The sequence below is a fragment of the Maylandia zebra genome, linkage group LG8 (assembly GCF_041146795.1).
Source record: "Maylandia zebra isolate NMK-2024a linkage group LG8, Mzebra_GT3a, whole genome shotgun sequence".
Taxonomy (NCBI): domain Eukaryota; kingdom Metazoa; phylum Chordata; class Actinopteri; order Cichliformes; family Cichlidae; genus Maylandia; species Maylandia zebra.
Window position 1 is genome coordinate 15656426 of NC_135174.1, and position 18413 is coordinate 15674838.

Consider the following 18413-nt stretch of genomic DNA (forward strand, 5'->3'; position numbering starts at 1 on the left):
AGAAATGTGCTTATTGTTTACAGTGAAACATAGTCTGCCATAGCCTTCAAGTACATTATTTCCAATATTATAAAGCTCTATTGTGTCATAAATATATATAATCCCAGTCAGTGGCATGTCCAAGATTTTTATTCCTCAGCCATACAATTTTATGGATTTAGACTTTTTACTTCAGTAAAAGTTATAAAGTCACATAGATTTATTCTGCACAAGTTGTATAATCAAAAATATATTCAGAGTAAGAGAAAATTTTCTCATGATGTAGAACGGCATTTTTAGAATCATTATATACATGCTGGATCATTCATTTAGGCTATGCTTATGATTTTATTCATAACTAATGAATTTTAAATGAACTTTTCACACATTTTGTGTTGTCAGACATGTGGAGCAGACACAGATCTGTGTCTTAGTCCAGGACCAAAAGCTCCCAACCCCCACCCACCAACCAACCTGTGGTTGCTACCAGCTGTCGTTTCATTCGAGCAGAAAAGGTTTGGGGCCAACGTGTCTGCACCACTGCTGTGCTGACACTAAATCAGCTGAAAACACGAGCACTTTCCTCTAATAGCAAGAGCAGGGAAATGACGGGAGGATGTTGATTGGAAATTACGAGAGGAGGAAGTGAGCCAGCACGGTGACCGCAGTGGTGGTGATGATATCAGGTTTATTGTGCTACAAAGCTTTTACCAGGAACAGTTATTAAACAAGAAAAGAAAGAAATTTCAGTCTCAAATACATCCAACACAATCTTTAAACAATGCATTAAATAAAAGGTCCAAGCACATCTCTTATTCTATATCTATTTATAATAATATAGAAAATTATCATTTATTATTGATGCATAAATTAAACATACAGAAAAAACGAAATAAACTTTCAACGTGTATAAAATGTGTCATATGTTCAAAATAAAAATTGATAAATTTAATGATTGTATTACTTTCCATACACAGTCTTAACAAATAATTATAATAAAAATGTGCATTTCAATCACTATAGCAAATGAAATTTCCAAAATTGAGATAGAGCATTTGCTATCTTAAAGAGATAAAATGATGAGGATTTTGAACAATACATATATTGCAAATATAAATATTAAATATTAAATGTCTATTTTAGGGTTTTTTTGTAAAATATAAATTTGTGAGCACAAAACCAAACAAACAAATAAATAATCCCTGGTCTTTATATATTATATTAAGCTCTCAAAGAAACTGCGTGTCGCTGGAGCCGGTGACGTAATTCGGTCCGCACGACACGAAACGATCCAATGACGGCATGATGAAGTCAGAAAAGTGGGCGGAGACAGAAAGAGGGGGCTCGAGCAGACACAATTCAGTCCCGTGAGCAGGTCACAGAAGTAAACATAAAAACAAAGCCCACGCTCCGCGCGCTCTGGTGTGTCTAATGTGTCGAGCAGTTTCCTCCGTCGTCTCACAAAGTGCCGCCGCTGTCTGTCAGCGGCTTTGACGCGGGCCGCCAGCATCCTCTCCGGCATCCACAAGTGAATGAGGAGGGCCGGTGGCCCACAGGGAGGGGTCGTTTGCTTCCAGGGCTGCCTACTCCTGGATGGAGCAGGCAGCGATGGCCATGGGAGATGTCTCGAAAAAAGCATCGACTAGGAACCTCGCGGTGGAGAGGAAAAACCTCCTCACGGTCTGCAGGTGAGTGCATTATCCAACACGCCTTATGTTGTATATGGTGATGGACATTTTTAATGCCCTCAGTGCTGCATCAGACAGTGGCCTCTCTGTGTGACTTTTATCTTTGTCAGTGCAATTTTTATCCCAGTGCTGATGGTGTGGTCGCTATGACGACACCCTTCCTGGAGCAAGGACTAGCTGGCACCCTAGGGACTTAAGGCAGGATGGCAGTATAAGATCTTTACATAAAGTCCTGCTTGGATTTTGTGATTTTGGATAGAGATTTGTTCTTCAGTAGGCTCAAACACTGACCTGACGGTGCAGGCACATAATGATCTCTAACGATTATGGTTATGTAAAGGGACAGAGCATTTAGCCTGTAAGTCAGCAGGCATGCTTCCACTTCATCCAGCAGTAGTTGTGCTATCATTCAGCTCAGTCATGCATCAGCTTCAACGTAGATAGACATCCACAGCCCACAGCACATTTAAAGCTGCTGTGACTTAAATTTGGATTTTCCCAATGCATAAAATATTTTATATAATCTAAAAGGGGTCAGTTGCCAAGGTGGACATAGGAGTGTTAGCTCACTTCAGCTCCACTGCATATTGTAGCTTCTTATATGTAAATTGAGAGCATTAAAGTCAGTAAAAAAAGGTTTTAAAAAAAAGTAAGTAAGCAGGACCTCTGTGAGCCAATGACAGGTGAATCTAGGTCAGGTCCCCGCCCTGCTGTTTGTAATACACAGGAAATGCAGGGATTGTGCTCGTTTTGAGGATAGTCAGCCATTTATTATCCAGTTGATGCAGCTGAATGAGGCATTGTTGCCTTTGGAACAATGGGGAGTGAAATCACTTGCCTCAGTGGCTTGTGATAAGATAAGCATTGTTTATAGATGTGAACGTGGCCAGTAAAACATAAAGATGGTGACTCTGCAAAACATGACCAGTATTTAGCCATAATATTTTCTCTCTGTTTGCAGGAGATGGTTAATTTCCTTCTCACGGCTCACTGCATATCTTACCGTCACTGGACAAATAGTATTTGACAGGTGTTCTTGTAGAAAATAGTCCTGCTGAATTATTTAGTGTCCAGGAAAACATTTAGTGGTCACTGCTGAAGAAATAATGGTGCTTAAAATAAACTGAAAATTCTTTGCCTGTGAGCTTTTATATCATTTGTGGGTGTATATTGCTGAAAATATACACCCACAAATGCACAGTGCTGGGAAAAATATTTCACTACTTCCTGATTTCTTTTCTTTTTTTTTAATATTAGACAAAGATAACTTAAAAAATACAAAGTGAAATTCTGAATGATGATTTCCTTTTATTAAGGTAAAAAAATGCTGTCAATTTTCAGGACATAGCTTAGCCCTATGTGAAAGTGTAATTGTGAACCTGGTTAAATCATGCATTTACTGTGATTATCCACATTTTTTGGAAAGCTGAGTTCAGTTTCGCTCACCATTGCAAGGTCTGATTACTGCATGACATGGTGAATCAAGAAATAACCTAAATATAAACATAAACCAGTCTGACAAATGGAAGCAGGCCAAAAGACCTCCACAAGCAATCTTGCCACAATCTAAAGAAACTCATGAACAGATCAGAAACAAAGTCGATGTCAGGTCACAAAAGAACCCAGAACAACAGCTAAAGAACTTCAGGTCTCACTTGCTCCAGTTTAGGTCAGAGTTTATGATTCAACAATAAAAGAGCGACAGGGCAAACATGGCATCCATGGGAGAGTTCAAGGAGAAACCAAAACTAAGGCTCGTCTCACAAAACATCTTGATGATCCCCAAGACTTTTGTGGAAACATTCTGTGAGTAGGGCTGCCACGATTTGTCGACTAGTCACGATTACGTCGACTATCAAAATCGTCGACGACTGATTTAATAGTCGACGCGTCGTTTGAAGCTTTGTAAGATCCCAAAAGACGCAGGAATAAGTAGCAGGATTTAAGAGTGTAATAACGGACTGAAACAGAAGATGGCAGCACTGCATGTACAAGGATGCCAGCTGCCGTTAAACCCCGAAGAAGAAGAAGAAGAAGCAGCTGTGTCCCAGAAATCATAGCGCGGCCCAGCTTAGTTTCCAACAATGGCGGCAGCTAGTTAGTTTTAATATTACTCTTATTATTCTTTCTGGGTCAGAAAATAAACGTTTAACGTATTTTCAGGCGAGAATGTAGCTGTGTAAACCTCAAATATCGGCTCAGTTTATCAGGACACCACATATTTTCAAAAGCGCTCCGACGTTTTCGGAGACGTCTGTTACCCACCAGCTCGATAGCTAGCCGGGGGCTAGGTCACTAGCGCGGTGAGAACACTGGACTCCCGGCAAATTGTTTTCTAACCCACCGCCGTCTTTCGCTACTCAGGTTAAATATATATGAGTCACTTAGATAAATTAAAAATGTTGTTGTTTGGCTTTTTTTTTTTTTTGTATTTTATTTGTTCCTGAGTAAATCGGTTTGTCTGAGATTAAAGTTATAGTTTTTACACAGCTGAATAAACGTCAAGCAGACAGCTGATTATCAAAAGTGTGAGATGCTGGAGAATATACTCCAGTGTCCTGTTATATTTTAGATAGCAAGGAGTTCATTAAACTTCACCGAAACAATCTGCAAATTTCATTAAAATTGAATAAACTATCATCTTGTCTTTATTTTTAGTTAGCACCTTAAACACTTAAAGCTGTAAGCTAATGATAGTTATATAAGAGCAGATGCTGCTGGTGCAATAAGCTGTAGTTTTACGTCCAGTGGATGATGATCTGATTAGTCGACTAATCGCATAAATAATCGGTGACTAGTCGACTATCAAAATAATCGTTTGTGGCAGCCCTATCTGTGAGATAAAAGTTTAACTTTTTGGAAGGTTTGGGTCCTGTTACATCTGCTGTGAAACTAACATAGCCTTTCATGAAAAGAGTACATCGTAACAAGAGCCAAGCATGGTGGTGGTAGCGTGATGGTCTGGGGCTGCTTTGCTGCTTCAGGCTTGCTGTAATTGATGGAACCATGAATTCTGCTCTCTACCAGAAAATCCTGAAAGAGAATGTCTGAATGACTCAAAAACAAAACAAAACAAAACAAGAAGAAAAAAAAGGAGGTTTTTGGAGTGGTCTAAAATAATCCAGACTTAAATTTCAGATGCTTTGGCATGACCTTAAACAGACCTTTGATGCTGGAAATACGTCCACAGCGATGTGAAATACTCATTTCCTGATATCACAAACTTATGCTGTTTGTGTCACGGTCCGGAGTCTGTGGACTCCTTGTTTATGTTTAAATTTATTAATATTCTGTGGTTTTGTTTATTTTGGGTTGTTTGTGATTATCCCTAGTGTTGTGTGTCCTCTGTGCTCTCCTGTTCCATGTTTCAAGTTCCTATGTTCTGTCTCCTAGTCTGTTAGGTTTGCCTGTTTAGAGATTTATCGGTGTCTTTCCTGTTTTATTGTGAAGGTCCATGTCTCTTGTCAGTGTTTCTAGTTTTGCTTCCCCTTGTCTTGTTATGTCTAATTAATCCCAGCCGTGTCTCCCTCCTGTCTCCCATTCCCTGATTGCCCTGTGTGTATTTAAGCCCTGTGTTTTCTCGTGTGCGTTGCTGGATCGTCTGTGTATTGAAGGCCGATTACGTCACAGCCAGGCGATGAGGGCTGTCCCAATTCAAGGGCCGCTCCAAATGAGGCCCCGAAATCCGTCCTTCATTTTCCTGGATATGAAGGATGGGTCAGGTGTATCCTTCGTGGCCCAACCTATCCCAGAATTCATAGCGCAGCCCAGCCAATTCCAGTTTCCAACAATGGCGGCTTAGTTTTAATATTACTCTTTCTGGGTCACAAAATAAACTTTTAAGATATTTTCAGGCAAGAATGTAGCTGTGTAAACTTCAAATATCTGCTCGGTTTATCAAGACATCACATATTTGCAAAAGGGCTCTGACGTTTTCACAGATGTCTGTTACCCACTAGAGCCGTCGAGAACACCGAACTCCCGCCACATTTTCAGACCCTGCGTGGTCTTTCGCTACTCAGGTTAAACATATAAGTCACTTAGATAATGTAAAAATACTATTGTTTGGCTTTTTTCAGTGTTTTATTTGTTCCTTAGTAAATCGTTTTGGCTGAGATTAAAGTTATACTTTTCATGCAGCTGAATAAACGTCAAACAGAAAACTGATTAAACAGAAACGTGAGATGGTTGAGAATTTACTCCAATGTTCTGTTATATTTGAGGGAGCAAGGAGCAGACAGCTGAGTTTATTCAACTCCACCGAGACAGCTGGTGACGCAAATCTGAAGGCTAGACCGTCCCATTTCACAGCCTCGCACTTCCAGCCTTCTCAGACTTCGAAGGACCCGGCCCACGTAGACCATGATGGCCGGGTTCTTCGAAGGCTGCGGCCTAGGAGTTGGGACACAGCTACTGTTATGCTAATGCTAGTTGATGTTATTAATATTGTTAATGCTAATTAGCATTAGCAACAAAAAGCAGCTTGCTAATATCTGTAATATCTTGTTCCCTTGAGTTTTAATAACCCTCTATTTTCTCCAAAGTCTTTGTTTTTACAGTGTAATGAAATAAGAAACAAGCTCAATGTACAAGAATCAAAATTAAAACAGGATAATAGGGTAAAGTGGATTAAAGTAGTTGCATGCCATGGAGACTAGATGACGCGCATAAGTGACCAGTGACTCAGCTAAAAGTTTTCCCCATACATCACCACAGTTATCAATATTTACAGCCAAAATTTAAAAGTAGGATATTTATGAAATTATGGATAAAATCTTGCCAAATGATTTATGATTATTATCATTATTGAGTTATGTCTCTCTGAACTAATTTTATTTGTTCAAATCTTCAACACATACAAAAGTTAAAGGGTTTTCACAGGAAGATCCTGGAAGTCAGGAATGTATTACGGGAGACTTATGTCATCAGCTGAAATTATCTAGTACAAAGGAAGTTGTTGGAGTTTCCTGAAAGTGCTCGATGAACATATTCCTCACAGTAAAAGGATGACATCAGACTGAAGTGTAGAAATGAGACTCTGCAGGAAATGGAAGGTACATTGTCAGAGATCACATAATTACATCCACACTCAAATGGGATGGAGATACGCTTGTACAATTTCAAATAGTTGAACTCTGTGCTCTAACCCTGATTATAATTATGGGAAATCAGATTAGTAATGGTTGATTGATTGATGACGCAGTCCTGATACTATAACCTAAGGAATATTGCGGGAATTCGATCAATATTGAGTTTTAGTGACACTCTGACTATTTTGCTTTTTATGCTTTTATTTCCTCTTTGTTAGACTACTGTACTGGTCTTTTAACAGATATCAATCAGAAAGCATGAAATAGACTTCAGACTATGCAAAATCAGCTGCCAGATTGTTACCAGAACCTTGAAAACTGAGCACATCTTACCCCAGTGTTGATGACTCTACACTGGCTGTGCATTTCTCTAGGAATTGATTTTAAGATTTTACTTATTACATTTAAAGTCCTTCATTGCCCAGCATCAAAATATACAGTCAAACTGCAGTTCTTCTACCAACCAGTGCTCAGCTGAGATCCTTGGTCTGAAACCCATTAACAGTTCCCACCTCACATGTAAAGACACAAGTCGATTGAGCGTTTGAATGTTTGCTGTTGGGGCTCCTCGATTGTGGAATGACCTGCCTGAGAAAATTCAGCTCACCTCATTAGTGTCTTCTTTTAAGATTCACCTTATTTTATTTTGATGTTAAGTCTTGTGTTTTAATTGATATGTAAATTCCATCCATCGATCTATCCATTTTCTTCCACTTATCCGGGGCCGGGTTGCAGGGCCAGCAAACTAAGCAGAGAAGCCTGGACCTCCCTCTTCCCGGCCACCTCCTCTAGCTTGTCTAGTAGAACACCAAGGCGTTCCCAGGCCAGCCAAGAGATGTAATCTCTCTAGCATATCTACCCCAGGGTCTCCTCCTGGTGGGACATGCCCAGAACACCTCACCTTGGAGGCACCCAGGAAGCATCCTTGTCAGATGCCTACACCTACACTGGCTCCTTTTGATGTGGAGGAGTAGCAGCTTTACCCGTCCCAGATGGCTAAACTTCTCACCCTATCTCTAAGGAAGAGGGCAACCACCCTTCAGTGAAAGCTCATTTCCACAACTTTTATCTGTGATCTCATTCTTTCGGTCACTACCCAGAGGTCATGACCAGGTGAGGGTGGGGACATAGGTCGACCAGTAAATCGAGAGCTGCTTTTTTACGCTCAGCTCTCTTTTCACCACTACGGACCAGTACAGTGTCCGCTGATATGTTCATTGTTTTGTATAATCTCCTCCTTGTTTGTTCTGTTATTCTGTGTTTCTGGGAAGTACTCTGTAACTCTAGTTTTGATAAGTGCTGTAAAAATAAACTATTATTAAGCTGTATCATACATAATTACTTTATGCCCTGCCCTAACAAGCTAACACCACCCAGATATTTTGCTTTTATGAGTTTCATTGACCTTTGTTAATTGTACAGTACAGATTACAGCATGAGTTTTGAACAAGGAAACCTAGGATATTTATGGAGACAAGTTATCTCTCTTATCTGCCATGGTCACAGAATACATTTAGACCCTTGTGTACAAAACCTAACTTGTACATTAGCTTGTGGTATATCTGAAAGATTACGTGTTGACAGAATAGGACAACGTGGAGTATTTTGTTCAGTAAGGTCAGTCTGACACCGAGATCAGAGTCTTAAAATGTTCCCATTGTTGCCATTTTACCATTCACTGATCACACAAGTACATCACATTTATGACACCGGATCCAAAAATTCACATAACAACATATATATTTAACCATTTTTCTTCAAATATAGAAAGTAACTTTCTTACACATTAAATTGTTATCATACAGAGACAAGAGTTCAGCTTCCTATAAAAACAGCACAGAGCTCTGTAGTCTGGGGAGAATTGTGTGATTTTTCAGTGCTTACTATTTACTCTATATTCTGCCAAATTAAGCAAGCAATTTGGCAGAAGATAGAGCGATTCCACAGTCTTATCATCTCCTGTTTTCTCTACACTGATCCAAGGATCCATCCCGTGTCATCTGGAACAGCCATCACAAATTTTTGAACACAGAAAAATAAACGTAGAGCGCAATACTGTACATAATCTGCTCATGTACATTCTTTAAATCTGTGCATATTCCTGTAATTTGTGTTTTTATGATATTAGAAATCATGTAAGAAAATGAATAGTCATTCTAATTGTACTCATTAAAAATGTTCAGTCTGTTTTTTAGGGTTAAACCTAAGAGCTAACTAAATGTATCACAGTGGCAGAACACTGTGTTCTTTCGCGACTGCATCCTTAAACAGACTTGTGTGGTTTATCAAGTGTGATTCACAAATGTTTAGCAATAGTTTGATGTACGACATGTTCTGCCTACTGTAAACTGAAACGAAGACAGCGGTAACCCATCAGCGTTTTTCCTGACTAATCTTTTCCCTCTATGCTTGAATAAGTGCTCGAATAAGTGCTCTCCTCGCTCCTCTCCACCACACACAGGTTTTCAGTTAAGACCCTGCTGGAGAAATACACGGCCGAGCCCATCGATGATTCATCAGAAGAGTTTGTCAATTTCGCCGCCATCCTTGAACACATCCTCAGCCACCGTTTCAAAGGTACTAAACTGAGGAGATAACATACTGGGACTTAACGTCCTGTTGAATCAAGGCTCTTACAGTGTTTACTGAAACTTTTCTGTCCTGTTTAGCAGCTTCGGCAAGCAGAACCATGTTGTTTTATTATTCGCAGTAATATAGGTGTAGTGTAACAACGTGTTTTTCAGTGCTTACTAAAACTAACGCACTTCACATGCTTGTTGTGTCAGGCTCTAGTAGCTGGTTCGATGGTCAGAGGAGTTACTGGGACTACATCCGCCTGGCTTGTGCTAAAGTCCCCAACAGCTGCATTAGCAGCATTGAGAGCATGGAAAACATCAGCACCTCACGAGCCAAGGCAAGACCATCATACGATGACAAAAAAATTACAAATAAATAAGAATATGTAGATTTATTGGGACTAATTTAGAAGTCATTTTTGTGACTCTCCAGACTAATTTCTTTAGCTTTGGTGTTCCTTTCAGGTCCGAGCCTGGATGAGAGTAGCTCTGATGGAGAAGAGGCTATCTGAATACATCGCCACTGCTCTGAGGGACAGCAGGACAACCAAGTTAGCACCTCTCTATATAATAAAAATCACTTGATCCTCGTACAAACATGTTCCCACCTAACTGCACTTGTCTTTGTGCTTTAGGAGGTTCTATGCAGAGGGAGCCATCATGTTAAGAGAAGAAGCTACAGTGCTAACAGGGATGCTAATAGGTCTTGGAGCTATAGACTTTAGGTGGGGCGTCCTGACTTTTAGATATCAGACTGATACTTTTAAAATCCTTATGCATGTATAAAGTTTCTAATTTCTGATTGGTTTGTCTCCCTCAGCTTCTGTTTAAAAGGGGAGGCCCTGGATGGGAAATCTCCTGCAGTGATTGACTATACTCCATACTTGAAATTTACACAAAGGTACACCAACCTTCATGTATTTCAGAAACACTTTGAAAGTTACAGAAACACCATTGCACAGCCCATTCAAAGTCAATAAGATACTGATACTGGCTGCTCGTGTCACAGCTATGATTACCTGAGCGATGACGATGATCGGCAGAGTGTTGACAGCAGCGCGAGTGACGACAGCGTCCCTGAACATCCTTACATCCCCCTGGTCACAGACGAGGAGAGCTGGAGCACAAAGTGTCGCAAGATGGAGCAGAGGTTCAAGATTGTCAATGCACAAAAGGTGGGCGGACAAACATGATGTGTTTCTGTCGCTGTTGCTTGATTTAAATCTAAGGTTAATAAATGCAGATAAATACGTTCATCGTTTCATGACTCTATTAATCTGTCAGTTAATAACAAAGATTATACTGCGGAATCGTTTCTACATTACTATGACCGTTCACAGATGGTTGATGTCTAATATGAGTATCCGAGGGTGAATGTGTTTTTTAAATTTTGGCTCAGTCTGAATGTGTGTTGTCAGGGTTACCTGGAGGAGCTTGTGCGTCTGCGTGAGTCACAGCTGAAGAACACAGAGATGGAGAACAAGAGGCTAAAGGCCCGGCTGGAGGAGCTGCAGACCCAGAGCCAACAGGAGAAAAGGGAACTAGAGGCCATTGTCTTGGAGCTTCAGGAGCAACTGTGAGTGAAACACACAGATGGCTAGCATGTTTAAGCAAATAGCTTTAACACAATGCCAGCTTAACTGATGAACACTCTTCACTGCAGAGTACCGTGGACTGTGTTTGCTTTTCAGTGGTTCTATTGTTGGGACTTATGTTTTACCCTCACATGTCTCAGGACAAGCTTGATTCCGTGTGACTCCAACCACTTGGCGAAAAACCTCTCAATCCCACTCGTCAACCAGTGGCCAACGCTCGAGCCGTTCGACAGCCAAGAGGACTTGAAGCTGTTTCGCAGGTTTGCTACAGGCAGCATGGTTACTTTGTCTCGTTGTTGCAATTTGACAATATGCACAAACTCTGTAATAACAATAATATACACCAGCCAGTCGCATTTTTAAGTTACACCTTGCTAATACTGGCTGGGACTCCCTTTTGTCTTCAGAACTGCTTCAGTTCTTCACAGCATGGAATCAAAAAGTCCATCTGCTTCAAGGTTAGACACGTTGTTCACTTTTTCAGACCATTCTCCTAAACTCTACAGATGAGGAAATACATCAGAGGACGATATTCAAACGTCTATCGTTCCATGTTATAGGCTATCGTTTATTTGTTTTAATTGACGGTTTGCAATAGTCACCATGGCAACACAGAAGGACTAACCAAAACAAATCGAGGAGCTCATTCCTAAACAGGCAGCTACTTCTGTAGCTGCAACAACAGATACGTGGACGAGCCGAACAACATTCCTGTATGCGCTTAACGGTGCGCTTCCTCCGAGACTGGACACTCTGCAGTAGATGTTTGCAGACATGCTGGTTTCCATACAGGAACAGCAGTGATACCCGGTGGCCTCAGGGAAGCTCTTGCGTGACTCTGAGGTCATCTAGTTAGTATCACTATTGGATAATACTGCGTACAGCCCATATTTATTTCATTTTTAATTATTTGATTTAAATGTGAAAAATAAATAGTACTCTTGGTGGACAGATTATATAAACTATTCACTAAATTTACAGAAAATGCACTATATTGTGGTATATATCATCAGTTGTGTGGGAAAATCCCAGCAGATCAGCAGTTTATGAAATACTCTGGCATCAGGTGTGCCACGTTCAAAGTTTGACCTCCCAGCCCATTGTTCCCTTAGTGGGCTGGTTTCAGTCATTATGAAAATGTACTCTTTATAAGACTGGGGAAACCTGCAGTCAGCTGAGACTGAAGAAGTCACTTTATGAGTGACGAAACGTTTCTCCCACTGAAAACGCTACGTCCAGATGAACAGAATCGACCTTTGGAGACGTTCAAAGTAATTTAAATCACCTTTCTTTCTCATTCTTATTCTCAGTTTGAACTTCAGCACATTGTTTTCATCATGTGTACATGCTTAATTGCACTCACTTGCTGCCATTTGACTGGTTTATAAAATAATTGTGTTGATTAGCAGTGCACCTAATGAAGTGGCTGGTGGGTGTATAATATTGTTCAATCAAAGATCAGACAGCACTTAGCAGTTTGTGTAAATCACAAGCAAAAATCAAATGGCGTAGTTATGTCCATGTAAACCTGTATAGAAAACATTTTAATTTTTTAATTCAAAATTTGAACCTGGTTTGAGCCATATATAAATATTTGCCTTGTTTTCTCTTTCAGGAGGAGTTTTCCAAGCACAGAGCTGCTGTCAGTGGAGGTCAGCCTGGATTCTGACTCTCAGAGGACTCATGGGAAACAGAATGGGAGGGCCTGGTGCACAGGTGACAACTCAGACACACAAGCGATGAAACATGTGTGTACAGTTAAACTGACCCTCCCGTTATATGTTTGTCCCACCCTCCCAGAAAAGGACTACACCCCCTCCATGATGGGCCTGTGTGGGTCCTTGGCGTCCTTCCCAAGCTGCAAATCTCTGACTAGCCTGAAGTCCAGCGAGTGCCTGGTCAACATCAGCACAGAGAACAGTCCTGCCCTCTCTCCCAGCTAGGGGGCACCAAAGAAACACTGCCAAGAAACATTAAGACGCTCCGGCGTGAAAATAAAACGACTGTTCTCGGTGGGCGGACAGATGCTTGACAGACTTGAGTCCCTTTACTTTTAAAACCCAGCACTCTCTCAGCTTACACCTGTTGTGGAAGAGCAGCCTGCACGCTCTCTGGGCCTGTGCAGCCAAGATACAGGAGCAAGCTGCCGCACTGCCTCATGGCCTCCTACAGCGTCATTGCCTTTCATTGTCGTGACATCATTAAGCCTCCTGCACTGTAAAGCAGCTGGTTTAAGTCTGACCCTCCTTCACTTACAGTCACCCATCTGAACCGGTCACCTTCATCGAAGCTCGCTGTAGGGTCGTTCTGTGTGTCGCTGTCCTTTTGTCTGTGTCTTATCGATCTGTCAGCCTATCTTACTCTGCCTGTTGAATAACACTCACAAGATGGGTGAGCTGCTATATCCTTATGGAGAAACAGCCCTATTATATACTGTTACAGGAGCATGAAAAGATTTTAGAACAGAAGCTTTTAATGTGGCGAGTCAGATGGTTTATGATGAAGATTATTTAAAAAAATAAATAACAGAAGCTACTTTATGATATTAAAATCAATGACAGTTTAGACCTTATTCAATCATACGCTAGGTTAGACACACAGGCTACAGAGGACTGTGGAGATGCCACAGTGTGAACATTTAAAAAAAACAAATCTGTTGCATACAAACGCAGAGTTTATTGTGACTATGCAGAATGAGTGTTGTCCTTGTCTTTTTCTACAAACCTAGCTTGATAGAATAGTTTGAGCAGGAGAGAAATAGTGAATGTGCAACATGCGTATGCCATTTTTTTTTCTTTCTGTGAGCTTTCCTTTTCTGTTACAGTTACGTCCACGACATACTCACCTGTGTCAGTCACACATGTGTAAATTGCTTTTTAATGCGGCGTTTTTGAGAGTTGGGAAACGTTTAAAACTGCAATAAAACTGCCTTTTTTTGAAACATTAAATGTGCTTATGTATTTAATGGATATACCATCAGCATATCTACCGCTTCGATCCAGGCTGAAATCGCTCAGTTCCTATCCTATGAGAATAGTTCCTCTAAGCACTACAGCTAATCCTCAGGGATGCTTTCTGTTGCGCCACCAGCAGGTCAGAGTTTTAAATGGCGAGTGAAGAATCTATAATCTATTAGATGGACTGTCATAGCATTTTGTACAGACATTAATCAAGGTGCTGGGATTATCTACTACACTGTTGTACATTATCCCCTGATTTATATAATTACTAAGTACTTTTGCATGAATTGTTCTTTTAGCTTCTGAGTTCTCCCAAATATTTTGTAGCACCATAAGGTTGACAAATCTGATCTCTGATAAAATTTGGACATCATGATATCGTGTTACCTAGACTTTCCTGCACATATTGTCCATGATCTGACTGCACTTAGACTACACCTATCCAGTGACATGTTGATTTTGGCATAATGGGTTGTTTTAATACTCAGACACAAATGGGGAAAAAGAACGTACATATCATAAAAAAGAATCTGGTCCTTAGCAGGTCTTAAAATTGGGTATATACAACCTCATGTTAAACCCACAGCAGGTTACTAGCAATAACAAAAAACTTTTTTCAATGAAAATTAAGGAAAACAAATCTTTTTTTCACAGTCAGTCGCTCCCCAATCTCAACAACAGACCAATGACCATTTCACTGCAACCAATCAAAAGCACACTAAGTGATCAGACACCATTAATGAGTTCCACACCTAATTAGTTTTACTGTAGCCCATGAAAAACAGAGACCAGGCTGAATAAAATCAATAGGATTTGTAACAAGGAAGCAAGCATATATTCAAGAAATGGACAGACAAACAAAAAAGACAAAAAGTACAAAAAAAAAAAATGCCCGGTCCATCCCAAAGGAAGCAACCATTGTCCATACAGGCTCACTTGCCAGGATGGACCACTCAAAAAAAACCCAACAAATCAAAACAATACCCCATGCCTGGAACAGCTAGTGGATCACTGCTGCTCTGGTAAATCAATCTACGCCCTTGGCACCTTCACTTCCAAAGGTGCACAGGTTAGTGTTCCTCCACCTGCACACCTGATCCCGACTCACAAAACACATCTGTAACCCCCTGTAGTTGCTTGAATATATGCACAAAACTTCTAATTAAGGCACCTCCTCTGTTTTCCTTCAATACCAGCTGTCACACACAGGTAAACAACTGAAATGCAAAATCAATGTGAAAAACTGAATACACCCTCATGAGTTACCTGCTTTCCACAGGAATTAAGAGGGTAGGTGGCTGCTAATTAATTGCACTTCACTAACTCATCAGCAGTGTGAGCACCTCTACTGCAGTTTGCTGGTCATGAGCATTCAGGCTGTGGACGTGCCGACAAATTCACCTCTTGGTCAGAGAAACTGGAAAAAACCACAGAGCTACATACACTCTACTGTCCTCAGTTTGCATGATAAATGTTAAAGTTCTTTACAGTTAAATTAGAAAAAGATTGAACAAATATGGCTTGTTTGGAAGGATTTCCGGGAGAAAGCTTCTTTTTTCTATAAAGGACAGAGAATAGTCATTTTTTCCTGGTTTGCAGAGTTGAACAAACCACAAGTCTTCTAGAACAATTTCCTTTTAACAGATGAGACCAAAGTGGAGATGTTTGACCATAATGCACACTGGCACGTTTAGTGAAAACCAAACACAGCATATCAGTACAAACACCTTATGCCAACTGTTAAACACAGTGGCGGAGGGGTGATGATCTGGGCTTGTTTTGATTTAAAATTGGAAAAATTGGTGTACTTTCATTTTCACACTCCCTCCACATAAGCTGATATCACAGCTGATTATTTTACTAAAGGTCCAAGAAGCCTCCCTGTCATCACCCTCGTCCCCCTTTGGCCTGGGTCACGCTTTGTTCTCATGTCTTCCCCTTGAGACCTGACTTTGTGAAGCATGGCATCGCCTCTCTTTAAATTAGTTTGAGATAGCTCACATGAGGTCAGAGGTTAGGCTCATTTATTCATTAACACAGACAAATACACAGAGCTGAGCAAACAGGAGCTGGAAGTCCTTTGGTAAATGTTGGAAAAGCATTACGTGGAAGACGCATTCCAGGTCGACATACTGTCCAATTAACTCCCAGGCTGTAAATGAATGGATGCCTGTGGGGTGGTGCTACGCTGTGTTTAGTTATTTGTCTTTGTCTTTGGTGGTTTTGTGAGAGTGACATTAATTGCTGGAATTTATACTAGACAGATGAGCATGCTGTAAACACATGGTTTAACGCTTCATCTTTCTGTGATAAAGCCCTCTTAGTCCCATTCTGGTGTCCCGGCAAGCAAATGTGTTATCTAAGCACGGGGACAGGGTCCCGTGTAAGACACGCATGTTTCAGGACAGTTAGCTTTTGCAGAGGGCGCCGGATGGTGAGTCTTACACTGCTCTGGCTTCTAAAAGTGGCATTTTGTTATCTCAGTCCTCTTCTTCTGTCCCACCATCGGCACTCCCTTTTTACACAGTCAGGATATTTATCTTCCACAATGCACACTGTCTCATATACGCACACACATACGCACCCACACCACCCATAACCACTTCACAGTCCACCCAGATGGTGCACACACACCCAGCTGGGCCTCAGGATTGCATGAAGGGGAAATTAGTCTACAAATAAACAAATGTATGAAGTTGATGATGAAATATTTAGATGACCGCTCCGGGGGGAGTTTGCATGTTCTAGCTCATTTAGTGCAGATAACATGGACTTTATACCAGAGAGAGCTCTGCGAACCATGTCACACTGTTGGAATTTGTTTATATTTCTCCTACGTTTATTCATCCATTGGTGTTGGTGCATTTCTTTTTTTTACATTGTGTGTATTTAAAAACAATCTCTTGAAAGTTTTCTTTAATTAGCCAAGTCTTGCTTTTTTGGTCAAATAACATTATTGGTAAAGGCTAATGCAGCGTAGACCCCAGAGAAGTGCTGCTGTAAGAAAGAAACTAGCAAATTCGCATGAGGTTTATGATTTTTACATATGATAAATTAAGGAAATCAAGGATGTTACAGCAATATTATTTTATTGTTGTACTGCAATGAAGCAAACCAGTGGAGGAGAACACAAATATGTCAAAATAACATGAAAATCAGAGCTTCAGGGAACAGAAACAATGACTCTAATGTATGTGCATAATGACCGATCAAATAACAGCATGATCTTAGACAGGCCCTACAGTTTCTCTCAGCTAAATACCGGCCATTTTTTCTTCCAGTAGAGCGAACGGTGGTGATTGTCGCTGCTGTCTGCATTCCACCTGATCCCAGGGTTTAGCAGGAATTCCTGCGAAACAGACTGCAGCTTCACCCTGATGGCATCAGACAACCCTCAGCTCAGTACTTCTTGGATTCATTTACATGTGTACTGCCTGATTAGGGCAGAAAATACATTTGATCATGTTTATTCAAATATCACTAGCTGCCCGATGCGCCGCCCAGCATAGGAGGAACTAAGTGTGTAATTCAAATATCAAGCATTCATATAAAGCCATACCCCTCCCCCAGTAAGACCAGTCAGACCACGTCTTTCTTCACTCCTGCTTGCACCCCTCTCAGGAGACAACCCCCCCCCAAAAAAAACAAAAAAAAAACAAAAAAAACAAAAAGCAAAAACAAAGCCACAACTGAAGACTATTGAAGACTATCAAGCCTGACTTCAGAAAGCCCTCTCATAAATACCGGACTGTTTTGAACACACTGTTTGGGACATATTTGAACATCAGCTGAACACACGGAGTCGGTTCTGTATCAAGTACTGTGCTAATAATACCGCTGCCAGAAAACCTGGATGACAGGGAAGCTCAGGACTGTCTTCAGAGACCGCGGCTCTGACTGTTAGATCAGGTTGCAGAGCTCTGTACAATCCTGCTAGAGCTGAGCTGGAGAGCGGGATAAAAGAGGAAGGTGGAAGATCACCTCATCCACTTGCTACAGGGGCTTTGAGGACTCACACAGCACTCAGTGTCAGCCTCTCAGTCTCCCCAGACTCCAGAGCCCAGGCAGTCACCTTACAGCAACATCAAGTGAGGCTGGGGCACAGGTCAGTGAACACAAGGAAGGCCTCTGATCCTGACTGGATTCCTGGGAAGGTGCAAACAAGCATGTGCAGATCAGCCATCACAAGCGCTCATCCCAACCTGTGTGAAGTCTGCAACAGTCGTTCCTGTACCCAAACTAATCAGCCACTGACTGTCTCAGTGCTTACCACCCAATAGCACTTACAGCTTTGTCTTTAGTAGTTTTAATATATATTACTTTTTTATATTTACAGTGTAAATGACTACATGCTTGCGCTTGATTTCTCTTTGCATCTGAAGGTGGAGCTGCTCTGCAGTGACATTATTCACGGTATAATGAAAACTACAATAAAATTTACATAATTTGGAGGAGTGAGAAGCAACTATGTACATTTCAGTGGCCCTCCCATAGGCGTACTTTACATTATTATTTCCATTTTGTG

General features: G+C 41.0%; 1 protein-coding gene across 2 annotated transcripts; it reads left to right on the forward strand.

The window, feature by feature from the left end:
- The first annotated feature begins 1292 nt into the window (after positions 1–1292).
- On the forward strand, positions 1293–13890 carry rundc3ab (RUN domain containing 3Ab). Of its 2 annotated transcripts, XM_004574988.3 has the most exons (11): positions 1295–1667; positions 9219–9334; positions 9544–9671; positions 9799–9884; positions 9969–10058; positions 10154–10234; positions 10343–10508; positions 10752–10909; positions 11069–11188; positions 12544–12644; positions 12729–13890. In XM_004574988.3, exons 1-11 carry the CDS (start codon positions 1573–1575, stop codon positions 12869–12871), a joined length of 1284 nt encoding a protein of 427 aa, XP_004575045.1. In that variant the 5' UTR covers positions 1295–1572; the 3' UTR covers positions 12872–13890. The 2 variants fall into 2 exon arrangements, with proteins under 2 accessions (XP_076743602.1, XP_004575045.1); XM_076887487.1 differs by lacking the exons at positions 12544–12644; positions 12729–13890 and adding an exon at positions 11336–12527 and having other exon boundaries at positions 1293–1667.
- The last annotated feature ends 4523 nt before the right edge of the window (positions 13891–18413 follow it).

Excerpts from the sequence above, each read along its gene's own strand:
- rundc3ab (XM_004574988.3), top strand. The coding sequence starts at position 1,573 with ATGGAGCAGGCAGCGATGGCCATGGGAGATGTCTCGAAAAAAGCATCG. Across the intron at positions 9,885-9,968 it reads AGGGACAGCAGGACAACCAA|GAGGTTCTATGCAGAGGGAG; the intron begins GTTAGCACCTCT and ends TTTGTGCTTTAG. Across the intron at positions 10,910-11,068 it reads TTGGAGCTTCAGGAGCAACT|GACAAGCTTGATTCCGTGTG; the intron begins GTGAGTGAAACA and ends CACATGTCTCAG.